General features: G+C 34.7%; 1 protein-coding gene across 4 annotated transcripts in view; it reads right to left on the reverse strand.

Annotated features, from left to right (window-relative positions):
- LOC123546637 (uncharacterized) overlaps nt 1-23,679 on the reverse strand; it is a 34,974-nt gene that overhangs the window by 4,936 nt on the left and 6,359 nt on the right. For 2 of the 4 annotated variants that reach the window (XR_008372345.1, XM_045333079.2), the window contains exons 5-22: nt 21,869-21,950; nt 20,658-20,733; nt 19,834-19,904; nt 19,133-19,211; nt 18,551-18,669; nt 17,868-17,998; nt 16,979-17,028; nt 16,549-16,680; nt 15,116-15,291; nt 13,891-14,006; nt 10,789-10,957; nt 9,764-9,778; nt 8,581-8,661; nt 7,034-7,126; nt 6,356-6,463; nt 4,470-4,622; nt 2,740-2,865; nt 1,699-1,894 (exon numbers count right to left, since the gene is read on the reverse strand). Coding sequence is in view for 3 of the 4 variants with exons in the window: in XM_045333079.2 (XP_045189014.1) it covers nt 1,699-1,894; nt 2,740-2,865; nt 4,470-4,622; nt 6,356-6,463; nt 7,034-7,126; nt 8,581-8,661; nt 9,764-9,778; nt 10,789-10,957; nt 13,891-14,006; nt 15,116-15,291; nt 16,549-16,680; nt 16,979-17,028; nt 17,868-17,998; nt 18,551-18,669; nt 19,133-19,211; nt 19,834-19,904; nt 20,658-20,733; nt 21,869-21,950 (1,973 nt within the window). In the remaining variant the exon portion in view is untranslated. The remainder of the gene's footprint in view (nt 1-1,698; nt 1,895-2,739; nt 2,866-4,469; nt 4,623-6,355; nt 6,464-7,033; nt 7,127-8,580; nt 8,662-9,763; nt 9,779-10,788; nt 10,958-13,890; nt 14,007-15,115; nt 15,292-16,548; nt 16,681-16,978; nt 17,029-17,867; nt 17,999-18,550; nt 18,670-19,132; nt 19,212-19,833; nt 19,905-20,657; nt 20,734-21,868; nt 21,951-23,679) is intronic. The other 2 variants (XM_045333081.2, XM_045333080.2) reach the window with 2 other exon arrangements.

Here is a 23,679-nt window from a genome sequence, read left to right on the forward strand (position 1 = left end):
TGCATACATTATACGCTCTGTGCGTTCGATATTATAATATTCGGCCCAACTTCGGTGCCATCCGTATGTTTTACGGGAATAAACTTTGGTTAAGTGTCTAAATGCCATTATTAGTATTGTAAGTGAAACCCTTATTTGTCGTTCGTACCGATGTCTCAGTGGTTACAACACATGGCTTTTATGCGGGAAGTTGCTGGTTCGAGCCCATAAGTGAGAACATTTTTTATTTTCATTTTTAATTGTTTACTGGTTTATATGTTTTAGATTACAAAGGGACACATGAAAATCAAAATTCACGGGCTTCACGTTTAAATGTGTTTCGTACTGAAATTATAGCGATCGAAACTGAATCATGAATATAGCTTGTTTTGATTAATATCTATGAAATTGTAATATACTGAAATAATCCGTGAATAAAAATGATATTAAAGAAAAGAAATTAAAAAAAGAGATAAAAATAAAAAAAAAAGTAGTTGTAAAAATATAATGGAGGAAATATTAGATAAAATGTACTTGTACAAAGTGTTTGTGAAAAAAAATACAGATACTGCACGGATTCGATCTTAAGAGCTTGAGGTTTCATGCTACTGACAGTGACCACTGAGCTATCGCGACTATCAAACCTCGGTATACACGCTTTAAATATAAACCATTTTAATTGCAGGTTACTTTCCGTACACTGTACGGAATGTACCGAAAATCAACCGAAGATTAAATATTCTGTGCACCGACCATGTAATTAATATGCATTTTGACAGGTCAATAAAATAGTACAATATCAGTTTTTATGCATTTATGCTAGAATAGCTTTTAGCACATGTTCATTTCGCATTATAACATCTTCAGAATCCCTCAGGAATTGTTGGTGCCAAAACCTAGTAACCCTCAAGATTCTGCAGATGTTATAACATGAAAAACATGCGTTATTCCTACAGAAATACTCAGCTTTTTCAATACTTTTATAGTAAAGGGAGGTAATTACAAAATTTTATAATAACATTAAAATGTATTTTTACTAGGGATTTTAGTCTATGTAATGGGTCTTTTTGTCCCTTTAATAAATCTCTAATAGAACATACAGAAAGTGACAATATAAAATGTTGCTTAAATGTAAGTAACAAACTTAAGGAGCTACACTGTCTTCCTTTGAAATACATAGTACAATACAATATAATTGGAGGTGTTAAGCATCCATTATTAATAGCAATCATCTTTATGGCACTAGTATCATTGATAAGCAGTCAACATACCTGTCTATAGATACTTATACTTATTAAAAAGCCGAAAAAGCAGGAAAACCCATTTTACCAATTGTGAATATCAAACCTCTAGAAAATACTCAATATTTCAAATTCGCTAATTTTGACACAGCAAAGATATGTGCTTTAACAGTACTTAGTTTTCTCTTAACTGAATTAACTCTTATCATGCTGGACACGATTGATTCTGCTTTTGCGACCAGTGTAGATCAAGATCAGCCTGCATATCCATGCAGTCTGATTATGATCTGCACTGTTCACTATTCAGTCAGTAAGCACCCCTTGTAACAGTTAGAGGTACTGTCCTAATTGAAGGATGGACTAGTTTATTATAGAAATTTAGCAGGATAAGGGTTATCAGAATACTTTTGTGAACGTTTCATCTGTCTAAGATGTCCAAACAGTAGGTAAAGAAAATAAAAACAAAACATAAGGATACGAGCCAGCCTCATAACTGGTACACTGTTTGTAAGCCCTTCTTTCCGCATCATTTTCTCCGACTCGAAGAAAAGTCTTCTCCTGAGTTTATCATTGGTTAGCGGCAGAATGTTATCTATTGCCTCCTTAAACTCTTTCTCTGACATGGAGGGTTGTTTACTGTCTGGTGACTGGAACGGCATCAGTCTATGCTCCATCTGAAAGTATATCAAATGTTTCTTAATTATTATTCCATATGTGAACAACTATATAAAAGAGCATTTGCTTTTATGAAAAAATGTTGCCATGCTACAAAGTTACAGAGTCACAGAGTTTGTCCATTCATTTCTATGAAATCTTAGTCAGTTACACTCAAATTAAGAAGAACTTACTGTCGGACTGTTAAGTATGTGTCACTTATTGATTCAAAAGAAGAAATTTATCATACATCAAAAGCAATTAAATCCACTTGTTAAAACATGCAATCAATGATCATAAATGATTACAAAATCTGATCATATTCAAAAAAAGCAAAGAGTGAATATCAACAATATATGGTTATGCCTTAATGTTGCAACCTCTTTTGGTCGGATGAAACTGTATTTTTCATTTCGACATATTGTGAGGTAAAAATATAGGACCTTGACTGATGCGAGTTGAAACTCCTTCTAACAGAACTCCAGCTGCAGTACATTTAATGAGAATTTACAGGTTCAAAATACATATATTTATGGAAGGCATTCTGCTGGAACTTTACATGTCTTCCAGATAACTGAAACTTAGGATAAAGCGGGTTTGAGATACTAAGCTTCATTGTATTCAACTCTGAAACCACACTGTCAGTAAGAACTAAATGAACATTGACTTCAAAGCCAATTTGTGTATAACTAATGCAAGAACAAATGTATAAAAGACAGTTGCTTACATTTTGCGATATTGGGCCCATTTCCTATTCTAAGTGACTTCTAAAAATTAAGTGTCCATGTACATGAAATATCCTAAAACATACATGCTGGAATATTGGTTCCATGTAACTGGGTATAAGAAAAACACTAAAACTTACATCTTGGAATCTTGGTTCCCGGTATTTGAGTACAAGATGAATTATGAACTGTGTAACCATGGTTTTAGAGATCTTGTTTTCACTGTATGAGGTATAACTCATCTGTAACGTCTCTAAATCATCTTCCTGAAATTTTATCATAATAAAATGTAAACACAGAAAGTATTGCTGAAAGGAAGTATTTGACGTAATCTGCAGTGTTTTATACAGTCATCAAAGTGCTACATGTGTAAATATAAGAATGTTTGGAAGAGATGCAGTTGACAAACAGACAATAGATAGGACTTGTTCTATCCACTTTCATGAAGTTTTTTGGAGTTGTTTTTAGTTCTTTTTAACTGCGTTCCTTGAAACACAAGCGTAGCAACAAACTACTTTTTCAACAACTTAGTTCCTTAACAACATATTTTAAAACAAGAGCACCGCCTTGCGGGTGCTGACGCTCATCTGATTTTTTTTGTGTAATAGAAATATTGTCCTACCCATGATTTTCTAAGTATAAAAAGGGCCATCATTCTTGCAAAAAGCAGGATAGAGTTATGTTTCTTGATGTACAGTGTCCACTTATGATGGTGAAAAACTGTTGCAAGTTTTAAAGCAATAGCTTTGATAGTTTATGAGAAAAGTTGACTTAAACATAATATTCAACCAAGAAAATGATTTTCTAAGTCCAAAAGGGGCAATAATTATTGCAAAAAGCAGGATGGAGTTATGTTGCTTGCTGTACAGGGTCAGCTTATGATGGTGAACAAGTGTTGCAAGTTTCAAAGCAATAGCTTTGATAGTTTAAGAGAAAAAGTTGACCTAAACATAAAACTTAACCAAGAAATCTGATATTTTCTAAGTCCAAAAGGGGCCATAAATCTTGCAAAAAGCAGGACAGAGTTATATTTCTTGCTGTACAGGGTCAACTTAGGATGGTGAACAAGTGTTGCAAGTTTTAAAGCAATAGCTTTGATAGTTTAGGATAAAAGCTGACCTAAACATAAATCTTAACCAAGAAAACTGATTTTCTAAGTCCAAAAGGGGCAATAAATCTTGCAAAAAGCAAGATGGAGTTATGTTTCTTGATGTACAGGGTCTGCTTATGATGGTGAACAAGTATTCCAAGTTTCAAAGCAATAGCTTTGATAGTTTAGGAGAAAAGTTGACCTAAACATAAAACTTAACCAAGAAATCTGATATTTTCTAAGTACAAAAGGGGCCATAAATCTTGCAAAAAGCAAGATGGAGTTATGTTTCTTGCTATACAGGGTCAGCTTATGATGGTGAACAAGTACTCCAAGTTTCAAGCAATAGCTTTGATAGTTTAGGAGAAAAGCTGACCTAAACATAAAACTTAACCAGGCAACGCCAACGCAGACGCCGACGCCAACAACCGCTCAAGTGATGACAATAACTCATCATTTTTTTTCAAAAAATCAGATGAGCTAATAATAGTCCCTAATCCTTAGGAATCTCATGTTAAATGCAACAAAGATACACCACTGGTTTCACTATATACTTTTAGAAAAGTGCAGGGCATAGACTTAGACTTCCGAGTCAGAGGTCATGTGTTTGAATCCCTGTGACAGCAGTTTCTGACCATGGTTTTCACAGACCCACACCATTGCGCAAATACTTGTCTGAAATCTAGAAAGCAGTAATCAAGTGAAATTAACATTTAATTTAGTTAGTCTAAACAGATGGAAAACAGATACTTGGTAAATTTAAAATGAAAACATACATACCCCAAGGAAAGGGTAGACAACTGCAGCAAATGCCCTGAAATCTTCAACTTCCTTCCAGTCAACAGCACAGATAAAGTCACATAGTAACATCATGTATCGGAAACATGCACCTTCTAAATTACCAACCAATACATGACCGAACAGTTGTATAACCTGTAAGTGAAAACAATTGAAATATTTTACTTAAATCAACAGCAAACTAGAGCTATCACTCAAGGTAATGAATGTACCCCCGCATGCACTGACATAGTACATTGCAATTTGACGCACACAAGACTGCATAATTATGTGGACTGTAAGTATAAAGACTCTATGTACATGTATATAGTATAGTAACAAAAAACAAAGTCCCATAACTCTGCAGAATATTTATCTAAAAGAACGTAACATGCACCATGCACAAGTAGGTTGGTACTGATCACTTGTGTGAAGTTTTATTAAATTGTGTGCAAGGGTTCGGGAGATTAGGTGCGCACAAGATTGCATATGCAGACTGTATGTATATAGTATATTAACAAAAAACAAAGTCCCATAACTGTGCAGAATTTTTTTCTGAAAGAACCTAACATACACCATGCACAACTAGGGTTACTACTGATCACTTGTATTAAGTTTCATAAAATTGTGTGCATGGGTTCAGGGGATTATGCGCGCACAAGATTACATATGCAGACTGTATGTATATAGTATAGTAACAAAAATCAAAGTCCCGTAACTCTGCAATTTTTTTTTCTGAAAGAACCTAACATGCACCATGCACAACTACCGTTGTTACTGATCTCTTGTGTGAAGTTTCATTAAATTGTGTTAAGGGGATGAGGAGAGTTGGTGCGCACAAGATTGTGTCTATTTATATAGTATAGTAACAAAAAACAAAGTCCCATAACTCTGCAGAATATCTATCTAAAAGAACGTAACATGCACCATGCACAAGGTTGGTACTGATCAGTTGTGTGAAGTTTTATTAAATTGTGTGCAAGGGTTCGGGAGATTAGGTGCGCACAAGATTGCATATGCAGACTGTATGTATATAGTATATTAACAAAAAACAAAGTCCCATAACTGTGTAGAATTTTTTTCTTAAAGAACCTAATGTGTATCATGCACAACTACTGTTGTTACTGATCACTTTTGTGAAGTTTCATTAATTTGTGTCGCAGGGATCAGGAGAGTTGGTGCGCACAAGATTGAATATGCAGACTATATGTATGTAGTATAGTAACAAAAATCAAAGTCCGGTAACTCTGCAATTTTTTTTCTGAAAGAACTTCAAAAGCACCATGCACAGCTACTGTTGTTACTGAACACTTGTGTGAAGTTTCATTAAATTGTGACAAGGGGATGAGGAGAGTTGGTGCGTACAAGATTGTGTCTATGTATATAGTATAGTAACAAAAAGCAAAGTCCCATAACTCTGCAAAAAAACATTCTGAAAGAACCTAACATGCATCATGCACAACTACTGTTGTTACTGATCACTTTTGTGAAGTTTCATTAAATTGTGTCAAGGGGATGAGGAGAGTTGGTGCGCATAAGATTGTGTCTACGGACAGACAGACAGACGGATGGATAGACAGACAACCTGAAACCAGTATACCCCCCCTTACAACTTTGTTGTCGGGGGGTACAATAACTTAGATTTAGTTTAAAAAGTTTGAAGTATGAGCAGTGTAGGTATCAGTACATGTCTTTTTTCTCAATTCAAACTAATATAACAACTAGAGACTGCTTTCAGTAAAAGCACATGTCTTCCTTTACTGCTTCATTTAAATGGAAAGGTGAACTGATATGTAATACCCAACCATATCATAAAGATGTGTCTGGAGATAGACAAAAAAGAAAAAACCTTGTTGTGATAAAACTGACAGCATCAAAATTTATCTTACCTTGTCCTGTTCCGAGTACTCAACAACACCTGAGATAAAATCATGGTTACATAAGTACATGATGTCCTTCACCATATATCTCTCCTCCATGTATTTGTATAATTTATCCTGTAATAACAGAAGAACAAGATTTCCAGGTTCCATGTTTTTAATTAAAATTTAATTTTCAAATTATATATATGTTACAGTAATCATATTTTCTAGGCTACAAGTAGATCTTAATTTTTTAAGATTAATTAAAATACTGGACTTCAATTCTGTTTGGAAAGTTCTAGAAAATAAATGTAGTTGAAGTACATCTATAAACAAGAGCACCGCCTAAGGCTGCCATCATTCGTCTGCGAGTGCTGGACAATATGTAAGAAAAGAGTTATAGTTCAGATTTTCTATGTATAAGGAGGGCCATAATTTTGACAAAATGCAGGTTAGAGTTATGTTTTTTGACCTACATAGTCCCCTAATGATGACAAACAAGTGTGCGAAGTTTCAAAGCTGCGGCTCTTATAGTTTTTAAGAAAAGGTGACCTAAACAAACAAATTTAACCAAGAAACTCAAATTTTCTAACAGGGCCATAATTCTGTCAATATGCTTATCAGAGTGATGGGTCTTGGTCTTGGTCTTGTTGCTTCCTATACTCACAATGAAAATAAAATAAAAGTTGCGTTATCTATACTTACAATGGTAGAATTGTGTATATCTTCCTCCTTACCATTATCATCTTCCCAGATCACATATGTCCAGAATTGTTCCATAACAGAGAGACAACGGTCCTGAATATCAATGAAAAAAAAAATTCCACTCATAATAGCTAAAATACTATACTATTATAGGTCAGTGTGTTTGTGTTTGGGTTTAACATCTTTTCAACAATTTTTTCAGTCATATAAATGACAGTGTCTACTTGTAGCAGTAAGCACAATGCCCAACTTTATAGAGCTGCCTCACTGGAATATCATGGTGTAGACATGTGACATCATAGCCCACCCAGCCAAATTATACTGATGCCGGGCTGACCAGGCCTTGCACTATCCTCTTAATGCTGAGCGCCAAGCGAGGAAGAAACTAGTGCCATTTTTTACGTCTTTGGTATAACGCAGCCAGGGATCGAACCCACAACCTCCCGCACTCGAAGTAGGCGCTCCACTTGGCTACAAAGGCAGTTCATGTATTATAGGTCAGAGTCAGACACTTATTTTTACTGGCAAAACAAGTTACATCAATATATCAACAGTCACAATGGATCACAAACAGTTTTACAATCATTACAGGTTGCACCTATGTTTATATGGTAACAAGAAATCATAACCAAATTATCAAAATCCCATGCCTAGGGATATTTTTTCGTAAAACACATTGCAAGACAGTACAAAGTCCCTAAAAAAGTCAGTGAGTAACTTTTTTTCAGGTACATGTACTCCGAAGTGCTCACGACATGGCATAACGTGGTATTACACAAAACAAAGCATAAAAGCAAATTTGCAATTTAGAAATATTGTTTCTTTTTGCCATTAAATCATCACTGTTTGAGCAATCATGTCTCAAAGACTGAAGTATCTTGATTACGCCAATTTTTAAAAGCTGTAGCAAATGACTCTATGGACAAACTGTCAGGGGAGGTAACTAAGAGTCACAGATTTGAACTATTCTAAGTTTAACCTTGTCCTTTGAGCTAGGGATTTGGATTTTGTATTGCAATACATCATTTCATTATGGTGACTGTCTGTGTCAAATGACTTGAATGCCAAGTAGGGGTCTGGGTCTTGCGCATGATGAGTTATTTCATGATAGGAAACATTTGTGCCATGAAATATTTAAATCCCTGAATGTTAGAGTTATAGACCAGACAAAAAACAGACCATGCAAACATTTGACAAGTAAGTGTTACCTTGACCTTGGATCTGGGTTTTGTACGCCGTACTTCGAGTCATTATGGGCAACATTTGTGCCAAGTAATTCTAAAACCCCTTGATGTATGGCATAGTAATGGCACAGACACCAAGTGTGATGGATGAAAGGATGGATTTCCTACTTCTATGTTCCCCTATTTTGTTACAGAATACTGTTTAATTTCTGCAATCATAAATAGTGAAATCAGTATGGTTCACACCCATTTCTTCTTAGTTGTTACAAATTTCTGCCACACATCCACATTAACATTTTGTTACATCAAAATTGTGAAACAATGTCTGGTATCTACTCTGTTAGTAACCCATCTAAAACTTACCTGAGACAGTGGACGAGGAATGTTCCTCTCTAGATTTGTTCTCTGTTTGTAGTCATCATACATGTTAAGCAGACTGTATCTCTACAAGTAAAAATTTTATCATGAAACAGCATAAACAGAGAACTCAGATATGCAGATACACTTTATAGGTGTAACACATTCCTAAAATTCATCATTTCCAAGGAAAATGATCAAGTATCAAGCAAAACTTTTCAGACTTTAAAAGACTTCAAAAATATCGAAGTTTCTAAATAAATATATAAACAATGCTAATTTAGTGACTCATATAAGTATATAAGGATCTTATATGACTGCCCATGTAAGACAGGGCTTTCCCAAACCCAAAGGAATGAAAATCCAAGTGCTGTAGCTTATCATTTCCCAAGAGAAAAGAGAAGGTGATCTCCTATCCGGATAACCTTGTCTTTCCCCTCCAGGTAAGCAAGTAACAGAACAAAATTCATAGATAAATCTATCTCTCAGTTTGTATTTACAATTACATACAAGATTATTTCACTTGAAAGTAAAGGAAGTTGGTTGGTTGTTTTGGGTTTAATGCCGTTTTTCTACAGTATTTCAGTTATGTAATGGCGGGCAGTTAACCTAACCAGTGTTCCATGGATTCTGCACCAGTACAAACCTGTTCTACGCCAACTTCCCCACATGAATCAGAGGTGGAGGACAAATGATTTCAGACACAATGTCTTTTATCAAATTGTCACAGAGAACATATGCCTCGCCCAGGGCTTGAACTCGCGCCCCTGCGATCTGTAGATCTGCGCTCTCCCTACTGAGCTAAGCGGGCGAGCTAGTAAAAGAAGTACCACAGACAATAGTATCCAAAGTCTCAGGTAAAACTCATCCAAAGTTTGGTAACTATTGAGGTTGCAAGCATGAGGTAACATAACAGATTATAATTTTTTACAGTAGTTGTAACAACATGCATAATTCTCTATAAAGTAACAATAGAACAACAACTAAGTGTATGTGCAATAAACAAGTTCTATATTCCTAGTACACTTAAAAACACTCATCAACACACAAGTACATCTGCTTTTATCCATATAAAACTAAATAGGAGAAAAGATGCCATACATTCACTTGTATATAACTTTTAAAATGTTTTTTTTTTTTTTTTTTGCAAGATGCAGTCTATCATGCTCACACAGTGATAACAACTCACCTTCATACGTAATAGCTGAGAAATGGCAAAATATCCAGGTTATATTAACAATGATAAATAATTTATCTCCATGTTTTGCGTTTGGTAAGCGTATAAACTAGTAGTAAATATTTTTAAACTGTTATTAAGGTAGTTCTGCTTATTCGAATAAAAAACTTTTCTACAATGTAGAATTTGATGAAACACTGATTTTTTTTAAAACTTCAGAATATGTTTAGAAAACCTGCAATAAAAATGATAGGGTCCCAAGCTTGATTTTTTGCTTGAAAAATTTGGATCTTTCACAAGATTTTATGATAAGAGACTACAAAAAATGGCAGTTCTGCAAATAGAAATTTTACTATACTGTAGTTTTTAATGATTCTTTTCATGATAATACTGTTAATCAAGTTGTCTGTTATATAATAAAATAAAATGTGTGTCAGTGTTTCCAAGATATCTGCCCAGGATTTAAGAGATCTGCAAATTTCTAGTGAAACTGAACATTATTTGGAATTATTTCACATGTCAACATTTCTGTTCTCACTTTTTTTTATCTTTAGAAAAAAAGGTAATGTTGCCATACACATTGTCACGTCATAATGTCCAGATTATCAAAGGTGAAGAACTACCTTAAAGTATTGTTCTCTCTAAAAATCACTACCATTTTTGTCTCCCCAATATACATGTACATGTATATAGGCTAGACACAAACAAAACAACTTGTTGAAAGTACATTTTAAATGGTTTAAGAGACAGGTTCAAAATATGCCATTCCTCTAAAACTGATTCTAGATCAGCAGTGACTTTTTCATTTCTCTGACGGTGTACTATTTTAAGAAGCATCTATAAATTTTCAAAGCTATGGATTGGATTTAATTTAGGACTCTTTTTGTTATAAATAAATAACGTACTAACAATATTTCTTATAAAAGTTGAGGATTCACTCACTTTTGTTAGAAGTTTGATTGTTTCTACAACTTTCTCAAAATATACATATTCTAACCCTAACAACATTTTTCTTCATTTGATGTAAAAAAGTTTACCAGATGGCTTTCACTGCCAGTGACACTGGTACCATCTCTGCTGGAGTCTGGTGACATCATAGACCCAGAAAGAGCTCGTAAACTGTGTTCCCTACTAATGTCTAGCTTGTTGCCAAGGGAACCTGGAAGGTCAAAGGTCACTTCTTCCTCGTCCTGTTTCATCAACTCCCTGAAAATTTGAAACTTGCAATTACTCACCATTTTGCTTTTATTTAAAATTATTAGCTGGGATATGACTATAACATACAAACAGACTTCTCTAAATCTCCAACAAGACACCATAAAATTTAAGTTGAGAATGTAACATGCTTAAAGCCTCTAATTTCTTAGAAAAATTAATAATGATGTGTTAAATCAAAACTGTTTATAGAGCTTTTGATCCTTCTATTGCAAGCATACAGTACGGAAAAAAACAGGACTAGTAATATATCTCCTTTTAAATAACAGAAGTACTGCCTTCTACAAATATAAAACAAGAGAGCCATGAAGGCCCTTTATCGCTCGCCAGAGCTTCACAGCTCAGAAACATTTCTGCCAAATAAATATGAAAACTGCCTGCAGAAATTTAGGATAAACTAGTCCTGCCTGTGGAACATTTGGGTAAAATTATTTTAAATTCTGGGAGCAGTTTCTAGCAAGACGATATTTTATGTTTCCATCATAAACATACAGAGAAAAGTGACTGCAACCTCTTGATGAATCAGAAAAGTCTGAACAGTTTTGGAAGACAGTCACCAACCCTTGAGAAGGTGGAAATGTCCAGACTAAGTTTCATCACTTTCCTGTAAACAGTTTCAGAAGAGATATTGACTGATTTGTTTTTGTTGGGTTTAAAGTTGCATCGACACAATTATAGAACATATGGTAACTTTCCAGCTTTGATGGTGCAGGAATATCCCAGGTGCCCCTCCATGCATTATTTCATTACAAGCGGGCACCTCAGTAGAACCACCGACCTTCTGTAAGTCAGCTGGATGGCTTCCTCAAATGAAGAATTCAACGCCCTGAGTGAGGCTGAAATCCACATCGATGAGGGGCAAGTGATTTGAAGTCAGCGACCTTAATCACTCGGTCATGGAGGCCCCTAGATGTTGACTGAAGAAAACAGTTAAATGTATGTACATGTATGTAGGATGGACAATGAATGATCACAATACCTCACCCCTTGAACTTTGTGCTCTGTTAAGCTACCTGAAAAGCACTTTGTGCTCTTGACAGCTAATTAAAAAAAGTAAAGTTTTCATACACTCAAGTTTGTATTTATTTGATATATCTATATTAGCATAAAACAATCTCCTGGTTACAGAATGGTAACGCAATAAACATAAAAGACCATAATGATACCAAGCAGTATTATGATCATTAAAGTTTAATCAAGATTCTGCCATAAGACAGGTACAGTGTAACTTCCGAAAACCGAACGACCTTAGGGCCAGCCTAAAAGTTCAGTTTTCGGAAGTTTCCGGAATTCAGAAGTTATAAAGTTTGTGGGCAAAGTGGACGTGATGCACAAGAGTTATGTTTTCTTACAGGAGATTATTATCCTTTTAATTTTACAATTTCATACAAAGAAATTAATTAATTAATTAGAAACATTAAGGGTAATAGATACATAAATAACAAATATAAAAAGAAACAACATAACTTTAATACTAGCATTCATTAAAATTTAATTATAAATTAATATATTAATTATATAGCGTGTCAAAATAAACGTGCGCCACTAACAGATAAACAAAAGAACATGTTGACAGCATTTTTAGATTATCAGGTGACACTTTTAATCTAGCAAATATTTTGCTGTTCGGTTTTCGGAAGTCAATTCTAGTGTTAAAATATAAACGGTGCTTCAAAAATCGTCCGGTTTTCAGAATTCGGAAGTTCCGGTCTTCAGAAGTTAAAAATATATAGAAATAAGAACAGAAAAATACGGGACCTTGAGTTCCGTGCGGTTTTCAAAGGTTTCCGGTTTTCAGAAGGTCCGGTTTTCGGAAGTTACACTGTATTTACGTGTTTGACTGGTTTTAAAGCCATTTTTCAGCATTATTTCATTAAAATAATGGAAGATAGTTAACACATCTCCACATGACTCAGAGGTGAAGGCCAAATCATATTCTGCAAAACTGTCAACATCACAGAGAATAATTTTGCCCATCCCCACTGGTAAAAAAACTTGCTACATCTATTTCGTAGTCTAGTGCTCTACATACTGAGAAAACTTACAACCGCTAGCTCATAGTCCAGGGCTCTATCTGCCACGCAAACTTGCAACCTCAAGGGCTCATAGTCTAGGGCTCTATCTGCCACTTGAACTTGCAACCTCAAGGGTTCATAGTCTTGGGCTCTATCTGCCATGTGAACTTGCAACCTCAAGGGCTCATAGTCTAGCGCTCTATCTGACATGTGAACTTACAACCTCAATTTTTTCATAGTCTAGTGCTCTATCTGCCACATGAACTTGCAACCTCAAGGGCTCATAGTATAGGGCTCTATCTGACATGTGAACTTACAACCTCAATTTTTTCATAGTCTAGTGCTCTATCTGCCACATGAACTTGCAACCTCAAGGGCTCATAGTCTAGGGCTCTATCTGCCATGTGAACTTACAACCTCAATTTTTTCATAGTCTAGTGCTCTATCTGCCACATGAACTTGCAACCTCAAGGGCTCATAGTCTAGGGCTCTATCTGCCATGTGAACTTACAACCTCAATTTTTTCATAGTCTAGTGCTCTATCTGCCACATGAACTTGCAACCTCAAGAGCTCATAGTATAGGGCTCTATCTGCCACATGAAATTGCAACCTTAAAGGCTCATAGTCTAGGGCTCTATCTGCCATGTGAACTTGCAACCTCAAGGTTGATAGTCTAGTGCTCTATCTGATGAGTGAACCTGTAACCTCTAGGTTCATAGTCTAGTACTCATCTCATTGCTTGAACGACTAAAATTTACTGCTCTTGAGAGGTCTCACTATAAAATTTGTGTAGTTGGAAAAGGTAGATTCTACCTTTGTATTGAGGTATTTTCTCCTCAAACATGTTGTCAACTGAGATAACATTGTATTTTGAGAATGCCAAGATACAAATGAAAGAATTTATATACCTCATGAGTTCCTTGTTAATTTTCACTTTTGGTCTAGCTATTTTCAGATGTGTACAGTTGATGGGGAGTGGAAATATCCTCTCTGACCCTGGTAGTTTATGAGGGCATATAACTGTCTGAAATTTATCATTTTACATGTGATAAACAATATTTACAATACATGGAGCATATGAAATTTAACAAGATCTTAGTATCTAACATTGCATGCTATGACCTTTGTCCAAATGACCCCAAAACAACTGAATACAAGCAATCATTTTTTTTCTGATAGGTTTTCCTGTAATTGATTACAATTAGAATTTCAAGGTCACTATGACCTTAACCTTGTAGAACTGACCCAAAAAACAATAGGAGTTGTTTTCCTACCATAGCCAATCATCCACTGAAATTTAAAGTTCCTAAGTACAAAAGTGCTCAAAACATTGATTAGAGACCATTTAAATTTTTCAAGGTCACTATGACCTTGATCTTTGACCAACTGACCCCAAACACATGAGAGTCATTTGCTGACTGCATGCAATAATTTTTTGAAGTTAAAAAGCTTTCTACAGATATTAAGTGTTTTTTCTGTTTTCAGTTTCAAGGTCAAAGTGGTTAATAAACCATTTTCAGCATTTCAACCAATGTTCTTGGATTCTGTACAGTACAATCCTGTTCTTCAGAAGTAACTGGCACTTCTCCAAATAAATCACATGTGGAGGATGAATGATTTCAGACACAATGGCTTTTACCAAATGTCAAAGAGAACATTACACCTTGCCTGGGGATGGAACCCAATGATCAGTAGATCTGTGCTCTCACTACTGAGCTAAGCAGGCAGGCTGTAATTCTGATGGTAATGTGTGCTTTAGTACAGTCGATAAACTTACATATTAAAGGCATTAACATCTTGATGATCTCTTTATATTTACTAAAACTTTTATGTTAATCATAACCTGGTTTGTAAAATACACATGTCCCTCCTGATTGCCTATTCGATGTAACATGGTATGCAATTTTCAATGTAAAGTATGCTCTGATCTTTGACCTAATGATTCAGAAACAACAGAGGTTATCTACTGACAACTACAGACTGACTGACATTAGCAAACAATATATCCCCTTCCTCGAAGTGAAGCTTATAAAGCAGGAGTCACTGTGAATTGGTCAACTACTGGTTAAAAGTAAAACCATCAACTTAAAAAACCATGCATTCAGTTAAATTACTCATCAGTAACAATATTACCTTTTCCCCACAACTTGGGCAGTATTTGGCTTCCTTGAACTCTTCAAATGACCTTCCTTGGTTATTAGATGTATACATCATGGCAGCGTATTTACTGAAGACACGTTCCTGTGGGATAAATGGGTCAGAGTCTGCCTCGTCTTCATCATCCCCGAGACCCGCAGAGAGAATAGAATCTGAAATATAGCAGGAATATCATCATCATCAACAGCATCATCATATTATTATTATTATTATCATCATCATCATTATCACCATCATCACTTATCATCATCATTATCATCATCTCTGAGACCCACTGAAAGACCAAGAATATCATCAGAAGCATGAGCAACAGAGTACCTGATAAACTCTGCTTTGAAATTACTTCAAGATGGAAATGATACTATATAGCAAGAGCAAACTGGTCACTGAAATTAACAGTAAACCACTGGATACTGCTTACATACAATCATATTCATAGTATTAAAGTATAGCCTCACCTTACCTTACTACCAACAAAACTTATGTGCTGTGCAAAAAGTCACAAAGAGAACCCTCAAACACTTGTGCAATACACTGTATAAAAGTGCTTACTAGAACATGCTCATATTCTTAACAGTGCACTACCTAAACTACCATATCCAAACTGTACTGCATTTCTTGTCTGAGACTCTGATTTTAGAAGAAGTCACCTCTAAGCAAGTTACTGACAAACAAATATTCACACTAAGATAGCGCTATACAGGTAACTGAGAAACAGCCAAATGACCTTTTTAGTTGTATAACAACAGTATTTAAGTTTGGTAATCATGGTCAGTTGATCCACCTGAGTTCCTAAATCTCTGGACTTTTTTATTTCTTCTCTGTACAAACCTGTTCAATGCGAGTACATGACAATTTCCAAGAGGACAAAATAAACTGCTTCTACTGGGCTTTTAATTCGCACAATCTAACTACAATCTGCTATCAAGGTGGGTAAGCTAACTGCAAAAACCGACTGTCAGCCACACCTTTTTCAAGTTTTTCGTGTGTATTAAATCATGAAGAAATTTTGTTTCAATGAAATACTGCAAATTATTCCTTTGAATGAATACCACTCATGTTACTGGTCTGCTGTTCAAGAATCTAAATTTTGACATTTCAGTAATCTTTATTTCATGCCTTTTGAGTCTATTTATTCAAAATATTCCTTTTAGCTTCTGTACATATACAGCTAATTCTGGACCTGCTAATATATTGACAAGAATGTTTGAGAAAAAATTTATTTTATAAGTATATAAATAACCATTATATCTTAGCAAACCATGGAAAACTAGGAAATAAAACCTTAAAAGTCCATCTACAGGTCTTAAAATGTCTTAACCATACCACAACAAAAATCACTCTGTGCTAAACAATTTGATAAACAATTTGTAACACACTGCCCATGCATGCTGTGCAGTATATATCACCTAACAGTTCTTTCCAGTTATCATCATTCAGCCTGAGATATGGGGACTGAACAAACTCTTCCTGTATTTTTATACTCTCTTCCTGTATACGCTTAACCCTTTTTTCTGCTTCCTTTGACAACAGTATATCCCCTATATAAAATGTCATTTATAAGCAATAAAACACATCTCCCTTTGACAATAAATTTGGAATTTTACAAGAGCTATACCTACTCCTAGAAATAAAAGTTATAAAACTTTACCTTCCTTTTTGAAGACAACCTCCCATAGCTTAAATAAAATACCATTCATTTTCTTAACACATCTTGTCATCAAGAATCAATGAAACAAAATTCACTAAAAATTTAAAACTGGATCAAACTATATCTGATACAAAAGGTAGTTCCAGACCCTTGTTATTATAACCCAAGCATTGGAACAGCAGACTTACCAGACTTGGATACTGCAGGGTCTACAACCTTTAACCTGTCACCTTTCCTCCTGTAATAATTGAATCATTTTTTTTCAAATTACATGAAAAATAAAGTTTCATATTTTCATTAAGGACAGGAAAAATTCAATGTTTGTCTTCAAAGTGTCACTGACAGCTAAAACATTTGGCTAAGAAGCTTAATTTATTCAGTTTGCAACACCTAAAATGATATAACACTATATTTTAAATAAGACTTTGTCTATACAGTAAATTATTTGTGATGTATGTCAAACTTAGGAAAAATATAAGACTATTTTTAACAATAACTGCTGTTTAACAAGTATTCATTTTCACAAGTTAAGTCAGTTAGTGAATCATAATCATGCAAAAATAAATCTATATATCAAAGACAAATATAGACAATATATAGATGAAACAGAAAGATTTTTCAAGTTTTACAGTCATACTCATTTTCTTTTGACCACTCAAGGAAAACATTTTTCTTACTCTAAGCTATATTTTCATTGTTTTTCCTCTTACCTGATTACGACCATGCCTAAACGTAAGCATGGTAACGTGGTATTTGGTACATTACATTATGGTGGTAATAATAACATGACAATTTGTATGTGTGCTACAGGTTGTACTTAAATATACATGAGTAGCAATTACCTCAATCCATACTCAAATGATGGTATATTACTAACATGATGGTAGAATGTACTGACATGCTGGTAGTTGTATTCACATAAATGTAGTTGCACAAACATGACAGTGGTGGTACCAATATTAAGTTAGTCGACTAACAAGATAGTAGTCAACCTAACATGATAGCAGTCAAACTAACATGATGTTAACTGTACAAGCAAAAGGACAGATGTACTAACTTGAAGGCAGAAGCACTTACATGAGGGTAGGATGATTTTCCTCTAGTATCTGCAGCTGTTCCATCAACATGATGCTGTGTTGTTTGAGCAGCAATAACTCATTAGATATATCACCTATAGTGTTCTTGAACCGTTCTTGCACAGCCTCCAACTAAAACAGATATTGAATCATGAACCATTGTTTCAACATGTATGAAACATAATCAGAAACAGTATCAGTAAAGATAATAATAAATGGAGAAATTTTAAGATTTATTAATAAATAATGTATGACCCTAGATTTAAAAAAAATTATTTATAGTAAATGCATCTCAGTGTTATTTACTCTTATTAAAATTGTTATATCAACCAGGTAGTCAGGTAGCCTATGATCAATTTACTATCTGTGATTCCATATTCCAAACAGTTAATGTCCCCTTACCAAAATCTTCAAACTGTTTTGGTTTTATTTATCAGTTACTAGAAGAAAGGTGCAATTCCTAAATTCGCTGTGTTTATTGTATTTGAACAAAAGTTTATCTAAAACACACAAAACATCCAAGATGGGCAATATAAAGAAACATCTTTATTCCATTATTCCTGGCATGGGTAACAGTAATTAAGTCTACAAAGAGAAGTGACAAAATCTAGGTTACAGGAGAGATTTGTCCAGTACTCCAGGCTTGCAGTTATAATTCAAAACACTCCTGGACCATTTATATACCTGCTGATCAGCATTGTCTATATCTATCTCCTGAGCTTCAAACTCAGCATCAGTTATGTCGTCTTTTATTTCAATCTGCTTCAGATCTTCTTTATGTTCCTCCATAAATTTGTCAAATTCTGAAAACAGAACATTCTTACTGTAAATATTCTTAAATCACCTCTTTATTTGAAAAGAAAACATAAAATCTTGGCTACTCATGTAAAATAAAACCCATAAAAATGTTCAATGTACCAAAATTATTTGAGCTAACATGAACTGTAGACATGAACAAGGCAAGATTGTACATTGCAAGTAAGAAACTACCGCTAAGTTATACATATACAATCAAAATACAATGTAATATGTATTTTACTTAATTGCTGCCATTTCCCTTTGGCAAATTTTAACTTAAATATCACAAAGGAGTTTTTTTAATACCATCATGACCATATGGCCATTTCCATTGCATTTTAGTGTTCATTAAATGTAACACTGCAAATACACAATTTCAGTATTAAGCTAAGAGAATTGATATTGATACAATGTCTTTAATAAAGCAAAATAATGCATGTCTTATATATAGCAAAATCATGTACCTACCTTCAACAGCTGTATTTAAAACGGTCATAATCTGGTCTTCAAGCTTCTTTGCTAACTGGATGTTTGTCATAATGTTTGCCTGTAATTCAAGAATAGTTACTGAGACTGGTTTGCATACCATGAGCTTTACTTGTCCTTGCATACTTTCAAGACAAGAAACCAGTTTTTGTACTCTAATTTTACTTTTGATCAGACAATCAAGGAATTAAATTTCTATTTTTCTATTTCATGCCTTTTTCTCTCTACACCTACTTAAAACCATGGTGTCGATGTTTTCTCTATACATTTATTTAAAACCATGGTGTCAATGTTTTCTCTATACACCTACTTAAAACCATGGTGTCAATGTTTCTCTATACATTTATTTAAAACCATGGTGTCAATGTTTTCTCTATACACCTACTTAAAACCATGGTGTCAATGTTTCTCTATACATTTATTTAAAACCATGGTGTCAATGTTTTCTCATATACCTACTTAAAACCATAGTATCAATGTTTTCTCTATACACCTACTAAAAACCATGGTTCAATGTTTTCTCTATACACCTACTTAAAACCATGGTGTCAATGCTTTCTCAATATACCTATTTAAAACCATGGTGTCAATACATTGCCTCTATACACCACTTAAAACCATGGTGTCAGTATGTTTTTTCTATACACATATTAACAAATTATGTAGATAAAATAAAGCTATACCCTTTTGGTAGAAACAACAGGCTTTTTCGTCTGCCTGGGAGTTTCTTCATCTTCCGGCTGGTCCAAAAATGCTGAAATGTTAGTTACAATTTAGGTCATATAGCAATTTTCCAACTTTCAACGGTGCAGGAAGACCCAAGATGCCTCTCTCAACATTATTTCAGACAGGTAGATCCACCAACCTACTGCACACTAGCTGGATAGCTTTGTCACATAATGACCAGTTGCAAGGCTTGCATAAACATAAGTGTGGGGCAAGTGATTCAAAGTCAGTGGCATTAACCACTCTGCCATGGAGGACCAAAAAAGCTTGAAGATCAATATAATTATCATCATATGCTATTAAAATTCATTAACATCACAGAATTTATTTCTTTATTTGGTCTTTGGACATAGCTGCACCATATAAATTTTCATCATACTTTACCAATTGAAAAAAGACTAACAAATACATTCCATCTTGTATATACCAGGCATTGGTATACACCATAGAACAAAAAGCTTACTTGTGATATAATATATGAAATGCCAAATAACTAAACCTTTACCATGCTAAATTTCTAAAATGAACTGGTCCATCATTCAATTTGGACAGTACCAATTCTTATTCAAAGGGGTGTTCACTGAAAATTTACTGACTTAACTGAGAACAGTGCAGACCATGATCAGCCAGCATGGAAGTGCAGGCTTATCTTGGTCTGTACTGGTTGCAAAGGCAAAATCACTTGCTGGCAGCAGGCTAAAAGTTAAGTATCGAACATAATTACAATATTTTGTTTTCATATTGTTAAATAAGTATATAGGAAAAAAAGATGGAGTAATACCATAGTACAAGTCATCATATCCCTTCTTGTATTTACTCAAAAAATCTATTTCTTCTTTCTTGTCACTGATTTCAGCCTGGAAAATAAAACAGTAATCTTAATTTCCCTGCCATTGATACAGCTGCTTTACAAGGACAAATTTTGATAGTAACTGTTTGTTCCGTTGGGTTATTGCTTATAATAATGACTAAGGACATATACACTAACTTTTATAACTCTCCTAAGTACTATTCATTGTGGGAGTTATCCCCCTTCTATTATAGTGCAGGATAATTTATCATAATATTATATCCAGTGGAGCATGGTCCAGCATACTAGTGTCAGTTGTTCAGTCATTCCTGGGTTGTATTTCATGTGTCCATTTAACTGTTGTAAATGTCAGGCCAGAAATGGACCAGTTTGGAAAATAAAGATATTCTATTCAATTCTATACAGCTTGATTGTCTGAGGTAAAGACAAGGTACCCATCTGTGTATTAGTGCAGACAAGTTCTCTGGTAGAGCCCACTTACTTTTGGCATGCAAGCTGGATCAGGCTTCATATAAAAATGTCTGACCTTAAGAAAGGCTTGTTTCAACTCATAATGGTGAGGTGAATGTGATTTAGAATAAGTGACACGGACAGCTTCATAACAGAGATCATACTATACTTATTCTTAACATTATGTCAGCCAAGTCAAGTCATATTTATTTGCATATTTCAGAAGGCATAACAAAAAGCAAATGCTTTACTGAGCTTTTTACACTATGTTGCACAGGTCATTTCACTTATAACACAAATTAAGCTGAAAGCTTGTTTAGTGACGTCTCAACATCAGTCAGTTTCACTATTCAAATGATCAGCCAATTTCAAACAAAGTATTTATTATCATAAAGAAATACTTTCTCAAAGATAGAATATTTGATACCAACAGGTATTTCTAGAATACATATATGTAAAGAAAAATACTTCTTTCAATAACGTTTAAATAATTATATCAAGCTGTTGAAATCACAGTACATTTCAGACCATTCAGAATCCCCAATATTTTACACCAATATTTTTTTTTTCATTTACTCTGCTTTGAAATGTCTATGGACCACCTACTCTAAATTAACATGCAATTACAATATGGGAGTTTACATATCAATTGGCTATATTAAAACCTAACATAATGAACTACTAAAGAACAAGCTATTTATAGATTGGATACCTTAACACAGAATACATACATGTAAATCATCAATATCTCCTTGCATTATGTCCCTTTCATTGCTTCTGTCTGATTTCTCCTTGCTCAAGTCCTTCTCTAACCTGAAAATAATGAATATTTATCATCTAAAAATTCATGTGTCACTAAGTAACTACTGTGAGTCTATTTAATTTCATTTAGCACGACATTCCATGAATTTTGAAAAAATGCTGAAGCTATCATTAAATGTGATAAATAGCCTCAAACATTGCTTTGTCAGCGGAGAGAAGACATTTTTTGGTGTAGCTGCTCCCCACCAAGCTTCATCCATTACAGAAAAATAAAACTGTGGAAGTAATTTGCATCGCAAACTTGAGGGTATGGGTGCCACACCAAACACCTGTCCATCTCAGAACAAGAGGACCATGATGGTCCTGAATCGCTCACCTGTCCCCACATGTCTAGTTTAGAACTAAGTATCGTTTTTTTCTATTATCTGAAACAGTGATCTAGTTTTTGAGCTCAAGTGACCCAGTTTTGAACTTGACCTAGATATCATCAAGGTGAACATTCTCACCAAATTTCATGAAGATCTCATGAAAAATATGACCTCTAGAGAGGTCACAAGGCTTTTCTATTACATGCACATGACCCAGTTTCGAACTTTACCTAGATATTATCAAGGTGAACATTCAGACCAATTTTCATGAAGATCCATTGAAAAATATGGCCTCTAGAGAGGTCAAAATGTTTTACTAGTTTTAGACCTACTGACCTTGTTTTTGACCGCAGTTGACCCAGTTTCAAAATTGACCTAGATATCATCAAGATGAACATTCAGACCAACGTTCATATAGATCCCATGAAAAATATGGCCTCTAGAGAGGTCACAAGTTTTTTGTTATTATTTGACCTACTGACCTAGCTTTTGAAGGCATGTGACCCAGTTTCGAACTTGATCTAGATATCATCAAGTTGAACATTCTGACCAATTTTCATGAAGTTCCATTCAAAAGTATGGCCTCTAGAGAGGTCACAAGGTTTTTCTATTTTTAGACCTACTGACCTAGCTTTTGACCGCAGTTGACCCAGTTTCAAACCTGATCTAGATATCACCAAGGTGGACATTCAGACCAACTTTCATACAGATCCCATGAAAAATATGGCCTCTAGAGAGGTAACAAGGTTTTTTTATTATTTGACCTACTGACCTAGTTTTTGATGGCACGTGACCCAGTTTCAAACCTGACCTAGATATCATCAAGTTGAACATTCTGATTAATTTTCATGAAGATCCATTGAAAAGTATGGCCTCTAGAGAGGTCACAAGGTTTTTCTATTTTTAGACCTACTGACCTAGTTTTTGACCGCAGGTGACCCAGTTTCAAACCTGACCTAGATATCATCAAGATGAACATTCTGACCAACTTTCATAAAGATCCCATGAAAATTGTGACCTCTAGAGTGGTCACAAGCAAAAGTTTACGCAAGCCGGACGGACGACGGACGCTGCGCGATCACAAAAGCTCACATTGTTACTTTGTGACATGTGAGCTAAAAAGTCATGCACATCTTCATGATAAGTTCATGATAATCATGTGTTATAGAAGTTGCAGAAAAAGAAAGAAATACTTTTCTGTATAGGGTGGGGCTAGAGAGGTGGGGATAATTCCCACATCCATCCATCCATCCCAGAAAAAAATGTCACAAACATCTAAACTTCACAGTGGCCATATGTATGAAGTCCCATTGGATTCTCTTTAAGAATATGAAGTAGTTTGCTAAACAAACTTGTTTGAAGATGGGGTCCCTGGGGCCCCCATCTTTGTCTATCCAACAAAGAAATAATTA

Source organism: Mercenaria mercenaria, chromosome 9 (genome assembly GCF_021730395.1).
Source record: "Mercenaria mercenaria strain notata chromosome 9, MADL_Memer_1, whole genome shotgun sequence".
Lineage (NCBI taxonomy): Eukaryota > Metazoa > Mollusca > Bivalvia > Venerida > Veneridae > Mercenaria > Mercenaria mercenaria.